This window comes from Ictalurus punctatus, chromosome 7 (genome assembly GCF_001660625.3).
Source record: "Ictalurus punctatus breed USDA103 chromosome 7, Coco_2.0, whole genome shotgun sequence".
NCBI classification, from domain to species: domain Eukaryota; kingdom Metazoa; phylum Chordata; class Actinopteri; order Siluriformes; family Ictaluridae; genus Ictalurus; species Ictalurus punctatus.
The window spans coordinates 6,463,492-6,476,260 of record NC_030422.2 but is presented as its reverse complement, the minus strand read 5'-3'; the positions used below and the strand labels follow the sequence as shown (position 1 = coordinate 6,476,260).

Genomic DNA, 12,769 nt, shown 5'->3' with positions numbered 1-12,769 from the left:
AGAAAATGCAATAACATTTTCTTCAACTGGAAACAGTAGGTCTTTATTCTCGTATCTGATTGGACACGGTGTATAACTAGCACAAGGAAAAATCATATGTTTCAGTCTGATTTCTAGTTAGCCTACTAATGTTATAATAGTGAAGAGTAGTACTTCTGAATAGTCCAGCTTACATTAGGTAAACGCTGTCCAGCTCTCTTTCCTCGGGCTCTCACACTGACACGTGCTGTAACCAATCAGCAACGAGGACCTACCCTTTTCCGTTTTGAGTTAATGTTGATTTTAGTGTTTTTGGCTTTGTTGTTGTATTTTCTGATTTGTCAATCTATGAATGTGAGCCAGATTTTTTTTTTTTTTTGCTGTTTAAAGTTTGATAAAAAAAAAAAAAGTCATAAGTTCATCCACCACATCAGTAGAAGTTCAACCAGCAGTGTGCTGTTCAAGAGACTGATTTATGCCCCAGATCAAAGGATGCTGAGAGAACGGATGGCATCTCTGGGAAAATGCTTTTCATTCAATGGACCAAACAGTAAACATATACAGGGCTGTACCCTCCGGTGCAGTATTTTCCATAAGGATCTTTCTCTGTGTGTTTCTATCTCTGTCTGGCAGTGCTTGTTTATGTGCTGATGTTAAACTTGAGCTCTTAGATGATAAGATCTTAGAGGGGAGTCTTCATCCCCCACACACAGACCACCTCAGTGTGAGCAGGGCCACTGGGGGCCGCAGTTCCCACATCCGGGGCCCTTTGAGGTGATGTTTACACAGATGTTTGGCTCCAAAGATGTGACCTGCCCTCTTCATCCCCTCCATCTCCCTCCTGGGGCTCTTATTAGAGCACAGCCTAGATGCCAGGGCTGCCACTGTGACCATCTGCTGATGAAGACTCACATTCTGATCAAATTGGGAGAAGGGGGAGAATGTCAGTCCAGCTGTGGAATGTCTAAATGTATTGTGGTTGTGGATGTTTATTTTGCTGAAGCCTGACCACATCAGCTTTAGCTCCACACGACTCCTCCCCTTCCTGCACAGACAGCCTCTGCTGACTATGAACATTGTTGTGCTTCTGCTGAAGCATGATGTTACATATGGATTTTGATGATGCCCCACGATTTACATAAAATAGTGTTGCAAATAAAATTAGATACACAGGAGACTCCAAAAGTCTAAGCTTCTTGTGAGTTTTGATTCAGTGACACAAAAAACTACTACAACCTTTTACTTTGGTTTATATGTGATATTCATACCACAACAATATTGGATGCCCAGTTGCTCAGTTCTGTTTGGTCAGAATTGGTGATTCATTTTCTAACAGCATTCTATGACATTTTCAGCTGCAAGGTTTTTATTAATGCAATTCCTAAAATGTTGGGACACTTAAATTTCCAGCCTTTTGTTGCCCCGTCCCAATTTTTTTGAGACATGTTGCGGCCTTCGAATTCAAAATGACCTAATTTTTTCCTTAAAACGGTACATTTCCTCAGTTTAAACATTTGATATGTTTTCTATGTTCTATTGTGAATAACATACGGGTTTATTAGATTGGCAAATCATTGCATTCTGTTTTTATTTACATTTTACCCAGCATCCCAACTTTTTTGGAATTGGGGTTGTAATATGTTATCATTTCTACAGTAACAAATGAAACACTGGCTTGTTTGGCAAACATGCCACATAGATTTTAAAAACCTGTGTAATCTTTCTGTGAAGAGATGTTTATTTAGCATTTTTGGAAGGACTCTACAGTGTCAGTGCTTTCCTGAGACATGAATGTCTTCAGGATGGAGCACTTTGTGGATTCTTGGTAACATGGCAAGCTGCATTTCTTTTCTTATTAGCATCGAGTGAGAGAAAAACGGGAGACTGGTGAAAGAACGACTGTTTATAGTGTTTATATTTGTTTCAATGAATTAAGTGATAACAGGAACTCGTTTGTTCCTTCGATGGTCGACAATATTAAGTTCAGATCAGGTATTAGAAGACTTGTATTGTAATTTTGGTCTTTTGGCATTTAAATGTGAAGCAGTAAAGAAATGCATCAGACTTTGCAGAAGAATTTAATAGCAAAGCAGGTTTCAGTTGCCGTATTGTATGATTTGAATAGAATGTGCATTTTCATCGGTCTTGTTTTCCAGCATTGTGAAACTGACATGTTTTGCTTTCTTTCTTTTACAGGTATCCAGGAGGGGAATGAATGTACTAAATGTAAAAATGACTGGGCACTAAGGGCAGCCATTGCTCTCTTGTTCGTCCTGTGTGCACTGCTCACAATAGCTGTGGCTGTATTAGGATACAAAGGTAAGAACAGCCCTTTTATTCTAATGTTCTTATACAGATCAGTTCAGAACAGGTCATATTGGAAAATACATGATTTACACACATATAGTCCCCTTCAAATGTATTGGAATGGCAAGGTCAATTAATTTGTTTTTGTTAAACACTGGTAAACATTGCTAGACATTTGGGTTTGAGATCATCACTTGGTATCCTTCACCAGCACCCTTCCTATCCTGCCTAAAACCAGCTACCGATACTTCTCTCCTACCCATCAAAACTTCCATTCTATCTCTCCTTCCGCCATAGCTTTCTGCACTCTATCATCCCTTTCACACCCTGACTCCTTCTCCTCCCTACCATTGCAGTTAGCCACAGACAATTTCCTCTCCTCACTTTCCTCATCCATGAACCTCCTCTGCCCTCTATCCTCTAAACATAGGAAGCTTTCTTACCCTGTTTCCTGGCTGTCACATGTGTTACGCAGCAATCAGAGTGAACCAAGAAATCAGAACTCGACACAGATCTTGCCTCTTACCGCACTCTCCTGTCCAAATTCTCATCTGAAGTGACTTCCGCTAAGACCTCCTTCTACAAGGACAAGCTGGAAACTTCTGCACAAGACCCTCGCAAGCTCCACATCTTTTCCCTACTCAACCCAGCAGCTCCTCCTGCTCCATCCTCCCTGACTGCTGAAGACTTTGCCACTTTTTATGATGAGAAGATTGATAAAAATCTGCCTTCACTTCTACACCAACTACACTACCCACTGAGTATTCCCCTTCTCCTTCACTGGCACATTTTTCTAAACTAGCAACAGAAGAGATCCTGCAGGTCATCTTGTCCCGCAATCCTACCACCTGCCCATTGGATCCAATCCCTTCCACAATGCTCCAGACCATCTCACAAGACCTCCTCCCCTTCATCACGACTATCATCAATGGCTCCATGTCATCTGGTCATGTACCAACTGCATTCAAAAGAGCAAGGGTTGTTCACATCCTGAAGAAACCCACTCTGGATCCCTCTGGCATCTACTACTGACCATCACTTCTCTCTTTTCTTTCTAAAATCCTTGAATGCACTGTCTACAATCAACTGTCTCTCTACCTCTCACAGAACAACCTCCAAGATCCCAACCAGTTTGGCTTCAAAGCAGCACATTCCACAGTCAACCACAAGACTCTCTTATCCACCCCCATGAGTCTCAGAATTCTTGGTACAGCATGGCAGTGGTTTCCTTCCTATCTGGAAGGTTGCTCATACCAGGTGACATGGAGGGGATCCACATCTGCCCCCACAGACTCTCCGCTGGTACCCCACATGGCTCAGTACTTGGTCCTCTTCTGTTCTACCTCTATACTCGATCTGTTGGTGAGGACATATCCTCACATCTGTTCTTGTACCATTGCTATGCAGATGACACTCAACTCATCCACTCCTTCCTTCCTTCAGACCCTCATGTTTCCGCTCAGATCTCAGCATGTTTGGCAGACATCTAATCATGGATGGCAACTCCATCAACTGTTGTTCATCCCAGCTGATTCATTACCATGTCAGGATCTTGTGATCTCCCTGGACGACTCTCTGATCCCACCTTCGGTTACTGCATGCAACCTTGGAGTAACCATGGACAATCACCTGTCCTTTTCCTCTCACATTGCTAATCTGACACACTCATGTCGAGTTCTCCCTTACAACATCAGAAGATTTCATCCATTTCTATCCATACACGCCACTCAGGTGCTGGTTCAGTCTCTTGTCATTTCGAGACTGTTCTACTGCAATTCACTCCTGGCAGGTCTGCCTCTGAGCACCATTTAACCTGAAACTGATCCAGAATGCAGCTGTTTGACTTGTTTTCAACCTTCCTAAGTTCTCCCACACCACCACATTGTGACGCTCCCTCCACTGGCTTCTTGTAGTTGCCCCCATTAGATTTAAAACTCTGATGCTTGCTTACAAAGCCAAAAGTGGACCAGCACCCACTTACCTCAAAGCACTTATCAAACCCCACACTGTCCCATGCTCCCTCCGAAACTCTAACACCGCTAGACTGGTGCCACCATTTCTCAGGGTACGAGGAAGGCATACATCAAGAGTCTGTTCTGGCACCTAGGGGGTGGAATGAACTTCCCCTAAATGTCCAACAGCTGAGTCACTTCAAACAGCTGGTCTTCAAACAATATTACATTGTTACATTCTTCTTTTGTGTTGCTTCTCCAGGCTTGTACTGTAACTTCTTTCAGTTCTTGTTTGTTTTGGGGGCTTTGTCCCTTCAGTCTCCTCTTTAGGAGGTGAAATGCTGCTCAACTGGGTTAATGTCTGGTGATTGACCTGATCAGTCTGAAACCTTACACTTTTCTTCTTTTTTTTTTTTTTTGTCATTTTCCCCTGATGAAGCCCTTTGTTGAGATGGCTGTGTTTTGGATCATCATCTTGCTCCATGGTGAAGTTCTTCACAATTAGGTTGGATGCATTTCTCTGTAAATTTTCCAAAATTCTCCTGTGAACTTCTAAATTCATTCTCTACCATCATGAGTTCCATCATCAATAAAAATCAGTGAGAATGTTCTGGCAAGTCCAAGCCATGAAACTACCTCCACAATGCTTGTCGGATGAGCTTGTATGTTTTGGATCGTAGCCAGATCGTTTCTTTCTCCACACTTTGGCCTTTCCATCACTTTGATAGAGGTTAATCTTGGTTCCAGAACTTTTGTGGAATTCCAATCTAGCCTTCTGATGCTTACTATTGACCAGTGTTTTGCATCTTGTGGTATTTCTTCTAAACTTCTGTCTTCTTCAAATGTGATACCTTCACCCCTGCCCTGTGGTGGTTGTTGGTGATGTTGATATTTTTGTTTTGTTTTTCTTCACAGCTCTCACAATTATTCTGTCATCAACCAATGTCGTTTTCCTTTCCCAACCTGCTCCATGTCTGATTTGTTAGTACACCAGTGGTTTGTTTCTTTTTCAGGACATTCCAAATTGTTGTATTGGCTATGCACAATACTTGTTGAATGGCTCTGATCGTTTTCCCTCTTTTTCTCAGCATCAAAATGGCTTGCTTTTCTCCCATAGACAGCTCTCTGGTCTTCATTTTGGTTTATCCTTTTTAACAACAAATCTTCACAGGAAAAACCCAGGGCCCAAACCAAGAGTAGACATTCAGAGCTATTAATTGTTTAAACAATCAGTCTAATGGGGCACACCTGGGCAACAAGAAAAACCTGTCAGTCACATGTTGCAGTATTTTTGATATATTTCACTTGATCAAAACACATCTAGATGAAATATCAGGAAAATTAAAGCTGATATACCGATCTGTTGTCTCATATTCCAGTACTTTCAGACGGTACTGTATATAGTTCATTATTCTCTTCAAGAAATTCTATTGAAATTTAGTTTACATTATACACAGTAACAGTAAGTTGAATTGGATACAGTTACATTATGATGTATCTATCCATTGATTAATGTTCAGGCAAAACAAAGACTTCTGTCTAAACACTTTGCTTGTTTAGTCTACAGGCAGCTGAAAATTGTCATAATTTTTCCACTGTTTGTCAGAATATTTGTGTTATACCACTAGACATCTTGTCAGAAGGCCATATGGTTTCTTAGAAACAGGATGTTTTTACAAAACATTATCTTCATGATCTTCATTTCAGTGACATTTCTACTGTTTGTGAACTTAAACTATTGTGAAACCCACTTGAAAATGATGTGTAAATCATGAATTTTATGTACTGCTGTTAACCATGGCTTCAGAACAGAAGGATTTCAAGTCAATATCTCCCAAAACTACACCTGGAGTCAAAACAGCTGTGAACATCTTGAAGATTTGAGATGATTCAATCTAAATAGGGTTCAATACAAAACTATTCAACTGTAAAACTATTGTTTTGGAGATACAACGCTTTTCTATGGCCTTTTCCTGAAAACTAAACCAGAATAGTTTAATACTTTGAACAGAACAAAAGACTATACTGAAAATATACTGAAAAAGAATATACTGAAAGTTTGCAGATCATAATCTTGCCCCTGTTGCACAGTTTATATCGTGCCATTTCTGAATTCAAAGCCTTTAAATATATGTCCAGAAAGAACAACCTAACTACTGAAATAAAATCCAGTGAACCGAGACACTATGAGATGCAGGAATTTTCCCTCCAGAATTATCCTGGGTTATGTGTTTTTTCTTCTATGAATATCCTTTATGCCATAGCATGCTTTAGTGTTAGTATAAGGGAATTTTACTTCTTGTCCTAGCAACCACATTTTCATGATTTGCACGTATTCAGTACTTTATTGAGAATTGCAAACAATACCGAGACGTAATCCAAGGCGATGTCGAGATTCAGGCAAGGGTCAGGTGATGAAGAAACAATGACTACGTTTACATGGACAGCAGTAATCTAATTATTGACCTTACTCTGAATAAGACAATATTGTGATTAAGGTGTTTACATGAGTCGCTTTTAGAATATTCCTTTCATGTTCAGGTTTTACATGTTATAATACATAGATGGATTAATGTCACACGTCATTATGTCCCCACGTCACGCCGTCCGACGTTCCTCCAGAATTTCACGTATCGACATACAGTTGGTCTTCGTTATGGAATGATATACAGTTTTGTGTGTTTCAGTTTTAATTTTACGAAAGCTTCAAGTGCACTTAATTATTTGTCATGCTGTACGTGCAAATAGATGACTGCTTGAAGCCGTGGGCTGCGTCACAAACCGCGTACTTACCTGCTATATAGTAGCAGAAATACATGTAGGTAAATATACGGTTTGGGACGCAGCCGTACTCTTGTTTGTCGTCAAACGGTTGAGCGCTGCCGTGTGTGTACGTGTCCTGTCGCAAAATGCAGTGAAAACTCTCACACGATGTTAATAGTGTGACTAAGGTGTGTACATGTCTGTAACACATGTCGATAATGCGACTAAAACAGGAATACTCCACATGTCTTAATTCCATTTGTGTTTACTTCGAGTATGATTTTAATCAGATTAAGGTCATCAATAATCACTGTTTACATGCTAGTTTCTTAATCAGAGTAGCATATTAATCGGATTAATATCGGAATAGTGTTGTCCATGTAAACGTACTGAATGTGAACTATGGCAGGCAACCAGAAACAAGATCAAAACCAGAAAGACAACCAATTAACAACAGCCCAGTATAGACTGGTACAGAAACACAGCGTGTATACTTTGCAGTGAGTGAAGTGAGAGTCCTTAAATACTGTGAGTGTGATTGAGTCAGGAGAACGTGAACATAAGAGAGTCTGTGGTGGATGGGTGGTGTAGTTCTCGGCGGACACGTTTGTTGTCTGGGAACTGTAGTTGGATGCTGATTCTGGCATTAACATGACACACATATTGACAGTTGATGTGGTTGTCTAAATTACTTTGCCTTCCAGTACTTGGTTGCTTAGACACGAGGCACTTCCAGTGTGTCCCAAATAACTGTTAACTAGATCGCACATTAATTGTGACTCAAATCTTCACCCACTTTCCGAAAAACAGGAACGTAATCCTAATTAGACAGTATACTTTAAATACTCATCACTGTAAATGATATTGTTTGTTTAGATAAGGACAGAAGCAGCAGATTGACTATAAGGCACTTTTTGACTCATGGTCTGGAGACCGTGTCATTACAGTTTGGCCCTGTGCTCCTGAGGATAGAGGTGAGGATAGAGACAGACAGCAGGCCAGCTTTGGCCTCCCACTGATGGACTCCCGGTGAGAGGTGAACAAACAAACCTTTGAAATGGACCTCCATGTTGTTCTGCAAAATATGCTATTGCTTTGTGTTTGGTTACACAAGTGCTGTGTGGAATGAAAACACTTTATTTTTGCTTGGGTTTCAGTTTAAACAATGATGAAACAAACTCTACTGAATAACGAATCGGTGGAAGAAAATAAAAACAAGAAGAGCAAATTAATTGTGGACTCTATGAAGGATCACTGCTCTCTTTTCTGATTTTTTTTTTTACTCATTCCTATTTGTTTAAATGAGAATAAAGTGTGTACTAGTTTAAGAAGACGCTTTATAATTAAAGTTATGAGCCTCGACCTGTAAACACAGGAAACAGAACTTGAGTTTCTCTTAAACATGCACTGTTCATGGAAAGTAGATGAAGATTGCACCCTCTAGTGGTGAAAGCTATATGTAGACACGTGACAAGAATCCAAATGTGTATCAGAACAATTTTGGACAATTTAAAAATCTTTATTTCGGCAAACACTCGCGTGTGAATTGATTTCTGTGAGTATTTTGTTTTTAAAGATCAAAAGGTTAAACAATAAAGACACAGCCTTCTTTGCTCATATTTACCAAGGGTGTCAATATTAGTGTAGCGCACTGTAAACGTTTCCTAACAGAATATACCATATGAGTCCCTGGAAAAGAGCTGTTACTACAGAAACAATAACATATTGGAATGGGCACATTAATATAAACCTATTACTTATGTCAGAGCAATGTTTTGTTTTTGTTTTTTGTTTTTTTACAGAAAATGAATCAGAACCTTCTGATTTGAAACTCAGCCACGTTGTGGTATAAATTAAATTAAGTTAAGAAATCCAATTTATCGCACTAAATGCAACAAATGCTAACAGCGTGTCTATGTAGTAGAGGAATGTAAAAAAAAAATTATAATAATGAAGAGAGGTGGTGCCAGAGATACTGATCGGGAACACCAAGGCAGTCCAGGAGACACCCAGACATGCAGAGCAGGATCTCTTAGTGGCTACTCGACATTCCAGAGGAAATTAAATGTTGTGCATTTCCTGTGTGACTGTGCATATGGTATGCATTCCCACTGTGTATGCTGTGCATGTGTGTGATTGGCACTTCTGCATCTCTGGTGAGGCCTGCTTTGTCAAGTTTAATGAATTAAATACATTTCCTTTACCTGACAGTAGATGGCACAATTTATAGGTCTGCACCTACAGTAAGTGTGATTGCTGTGTTCTCACCACCTAAACGAACCACACAGGTTGGTCTGAAATTCATATCTTAGTGTTTGTGTTGTGTTTGTCAGTGGTCCAGAGGATGGATGATGTGACTGAGGGGATGGAGAACTATGAAAGCAAAATGACTGCTGTAGAGACAGACTTAAAGAAGCTTGGTGAGCTCTATCTAAAGACACACCACAACTTTGTCTCTAAAGTGCTTTTATACAGTGCGATTAATGCATATTCGGTTTAACGGAATGTAATGTTTCCGTCCAGATGATCAAACGGGAGAGAAGTCAGAGAATGCTACGAGTGAAATCCTATCATTCAAGGCAGAAATCCAGACATTGCAGAACCAAATTAATGACATTGCCGTGAGTGCATCGAGCAACAGGGCAGCTTTGGATCAGCTACGGGTTGTAGGTGAGGATATGCAGAGTGGCCATGTATCACTGAGAGACCTTCTAGAGAGCAATACCAACACCATCCTCACTGTCAATCGTACACTAAGCACATACAACAACCTGATCGGTGGACTGAAGTCAGATACGGAACGGCTCCAATCAGATCTTCAGGTACAGACAAGGGAGCAGAGTCGCTCCACCCACAGCCTTAATGTTCTTAATTTCACTCAGAGCCAGCAAAGAAATCTCATCAGCACACTCCAGAGTTCAGTGGAGGATACCAGCCAGGCAGTCCAGAAGCTGAAGAATGACTACCAGAGCCTACAACAGGTGGCCAGGCAGACCAAGGCAGATGCTGATTGGCTCAGAGAAAAAGTGCAGAACCTCCAATTGCTGACTGCTAACAACTCAGCACTGGCCCGTTCCAATAGTGATGCACTTGAGGACATAACGTCACAGCTCAGTTCACTGTCCGAGCAGTTTCAGAACGCTTCGACTATTACGGACAATCATGACCAGAATCTGCGTGAGCTCATGGATCAGCAGCGCGATCATGACAATGCCACCACCAGCAGGTTTGACACTTTAGAGGCACGTCTGGATCACAACGAGGAGGACATGGACCGCATCACAGGGAATGTGAGCTTTGCTACACAGCTGCTAGGATCCATCAGTACTGACCTGAATGGTCTTCGCACCTGTTCTGAGACAGTGATGAGACACTCGGACCTGCTGCTGAGCCTCAACAGCAGCATTGTGGAAGCCAGAGTAGATGGCATTGAGCTCAAAACCCAGCAAGAAGAGCTTGCTGCCAGGCTTGACAAAGAAGTGAGCAGCCTCTCCATAGTCATGGAAGAAATGAAACTGGTGGACAGCAAGCACTCCCAACTCATAACCAACTTCACTATCCTTCAAGGTAGTGGTTAAATATGTTCACGGTTTGAATTTTAAAGACTCGAAGGAGCATAAATAATGAACTAATGGAATTTTAATAATATTCTGTTTACAGGTCCTCCTGGTCCCAGAGGCCCTCGGGGAGATAGAGGACCCCAGGGGCCTGCAGGAAAACAAGGTGAGAAAGGTGACAGTGGAGAAAAAGGTGCTCCAGGTGTGCCTGGCCCTAAAGGGGACAAAGGCCCCCCCGGAATTCCAGGCGTCCCTGGCTTCAAAGGTCCTCCTGGACCAAGGGGAAACCCTGGATCAAAGGGCTCAAGAGGATCAGGAGGTCGTGCTGGGCCTCCTGGTGAGAGGGGTGACCCTGGTTTACCTGGTCTTGCTGGCAGAGATGGTCAACCAGGTTCTCAGGGGCCTCAGGGGCCTCCGGGTCCGCAAGGGCAAGCAGGACCTCCAGGACCACAAGGACCTCCGGGCCCTGCTGGTCCTATTGGTCTACGGGGACTACCTGGCCCACCTGGACCTCCTCCTCAAGTGGCTAAACCTTTGCGACCAATAGAACCACAAAGCGCTATGTCTCGTCAAGTTTATGAACCTCCTCCCACCAGCACAACAGGTAAAACCGTCTGGAAATTTGAATATTGAAGGAAATTTGATTATTTGTTATTGTCAAATAATAACAACAAAGTGACTACACATTTATTTTAGCCAGACAAGTGCTTTAGGACTCAATTAAATGGTTAATAATGAGGCTATATTGTATATATCTCTGTGTTTTGGATGTATTACTTATTTACCTTAAAGTCATTATTCAAGTGAATAAAATGGATAAAACTTGGGCCCTATCTCACTGCATTGTCACGTCAAAACCTTGCTGGTAAAGCTGGTCTACAATATTTTTCGTATTCTCAGCAGAAATGATATACTATATCTGATCAGCTGACAGGTGGTGTCATTTGAGAAGCATGGTATGACAGACAATTTTCTGCAGGTATCAGCAACATACCGTTATCTAAGCCGTCTTTGTCCATTTGTAACATATATATTTATTTGACTTTATTTTTATTTATTTTACTTACCATGAAATAGGGACAAGAAATAATGAATGCTCTTCATTTATTTCTACTTACCCTTTTACTCTTTAGGGTGCCCACCTCAGTGGAAGAGCTACAAAGACAAGTGCTACTACTTCTCCACTCCGTCAGAGCAATTGAATTTCGATGAAGCAAAAGAAATGTGCAAAAATAAGACTTCTATTATGCTTACCATCCATAACGAGGATGAACAGGTATATAACGTTTGCAAATTTTGTTTTTGTTGCTGAACTTTAACAGTTCATAGCTAGATTCTTGAAAATCGATCTTCAAAATGGATCTAATATTTTGTTTCATGGAACTGCATGGAATGAAACTCCTACCCATTTTTAATGTACAGGAAGGCAACCTTGTTGATATGTAAATGTGCATATGTGTGTATTGGTGTGTTTTGTTTGTAGATTTGGATTCAGAGGCAAATTGCAGGAAAGAGTTACTTTTGGCTGGGTCTTACAGACATAGTACAGGAAAACATCTGGAGATGGGTCGATGGGACCCTTCCTTCCTTTACGTGAGTAAATCTGTTACATCATAACAAACAAAAGAACAAATTTCCCTGAAATGTTTGTGTATCAGTCTCCCTGTGAGCCTTTTAGATACGGTGTATAATAAATCGACTATATCCACACGTGTGACACTAGGAACTGGAAACTAGGCCAACCAGATAACTGGAGCCACGGCCATGAAGAAGGAGAAGACTGCGCAGGACTCATCCATGAGGCCAAGTGGAACGACTTCTTCTGCACAGACCGCATTGGGTACATTTGTCAATGGGCGAATGAAAGTGAGTAATAATTTCACTCGCAACACATATTCATGTACAGTGGATATATAAAAAAAATCCCTATTAAAATTGCAGGTTTTTGAGATATAAAAAAATGAAATGAAGATAAATGATATCAGATCCTTTTCCACCTTTAATATGATGTAGCAATCAACAAAATTCAGGTTGAAACAGAACAAACAAACGTTTTAGGAAAATGGAGTAAAAGTGCAAACTTAGGCAACCAGGTTATTGTACTTTTCTTTCTATTTCCCTTTTCCCCTAAAACATTTGTATTGTATTTGTATTTTTCACTGGAATTTTGTTGGGTGTTCTATCACATTAAAGGTGAAAAGAGATCTGACG

General features: G+C 40.9%; 1 protein-coding gene across 1 annotated transcript in view; it reads left to right on the top strand.

Annotated features, from left to right (window-relative positions):
* Nucleotides 1-12,769, top strand: part of colec12 (collectin sub-family member 12) — a 46,109-nt gene that overhangs the window by 18,553 nt on the left and 14,787 nt on the right. Inside the window, 7 exon segments of the mRNA XM_017473220.3 lie at nucleotides 2,176-2,298; nucleotides 9,335-9,421; nucleotides 9,525-10,568; nucleotides 10,662-11,162; nucleotides 11,692-11,834; nucleotides 12,042-12,151; nucleotides 12,282-12,365. Coding sequence (XP_017328709.3) covers nucleotides 2,176-2,298; nucleotides 9,335-9,421; nucleotides 9,525-10,568; nucleotides 10,662-11,162; nucleotides 11,692-11,834; nucleotides 12,042-12,151; nucleotides 12,282-12,365 — 2,092 coding nt within the window.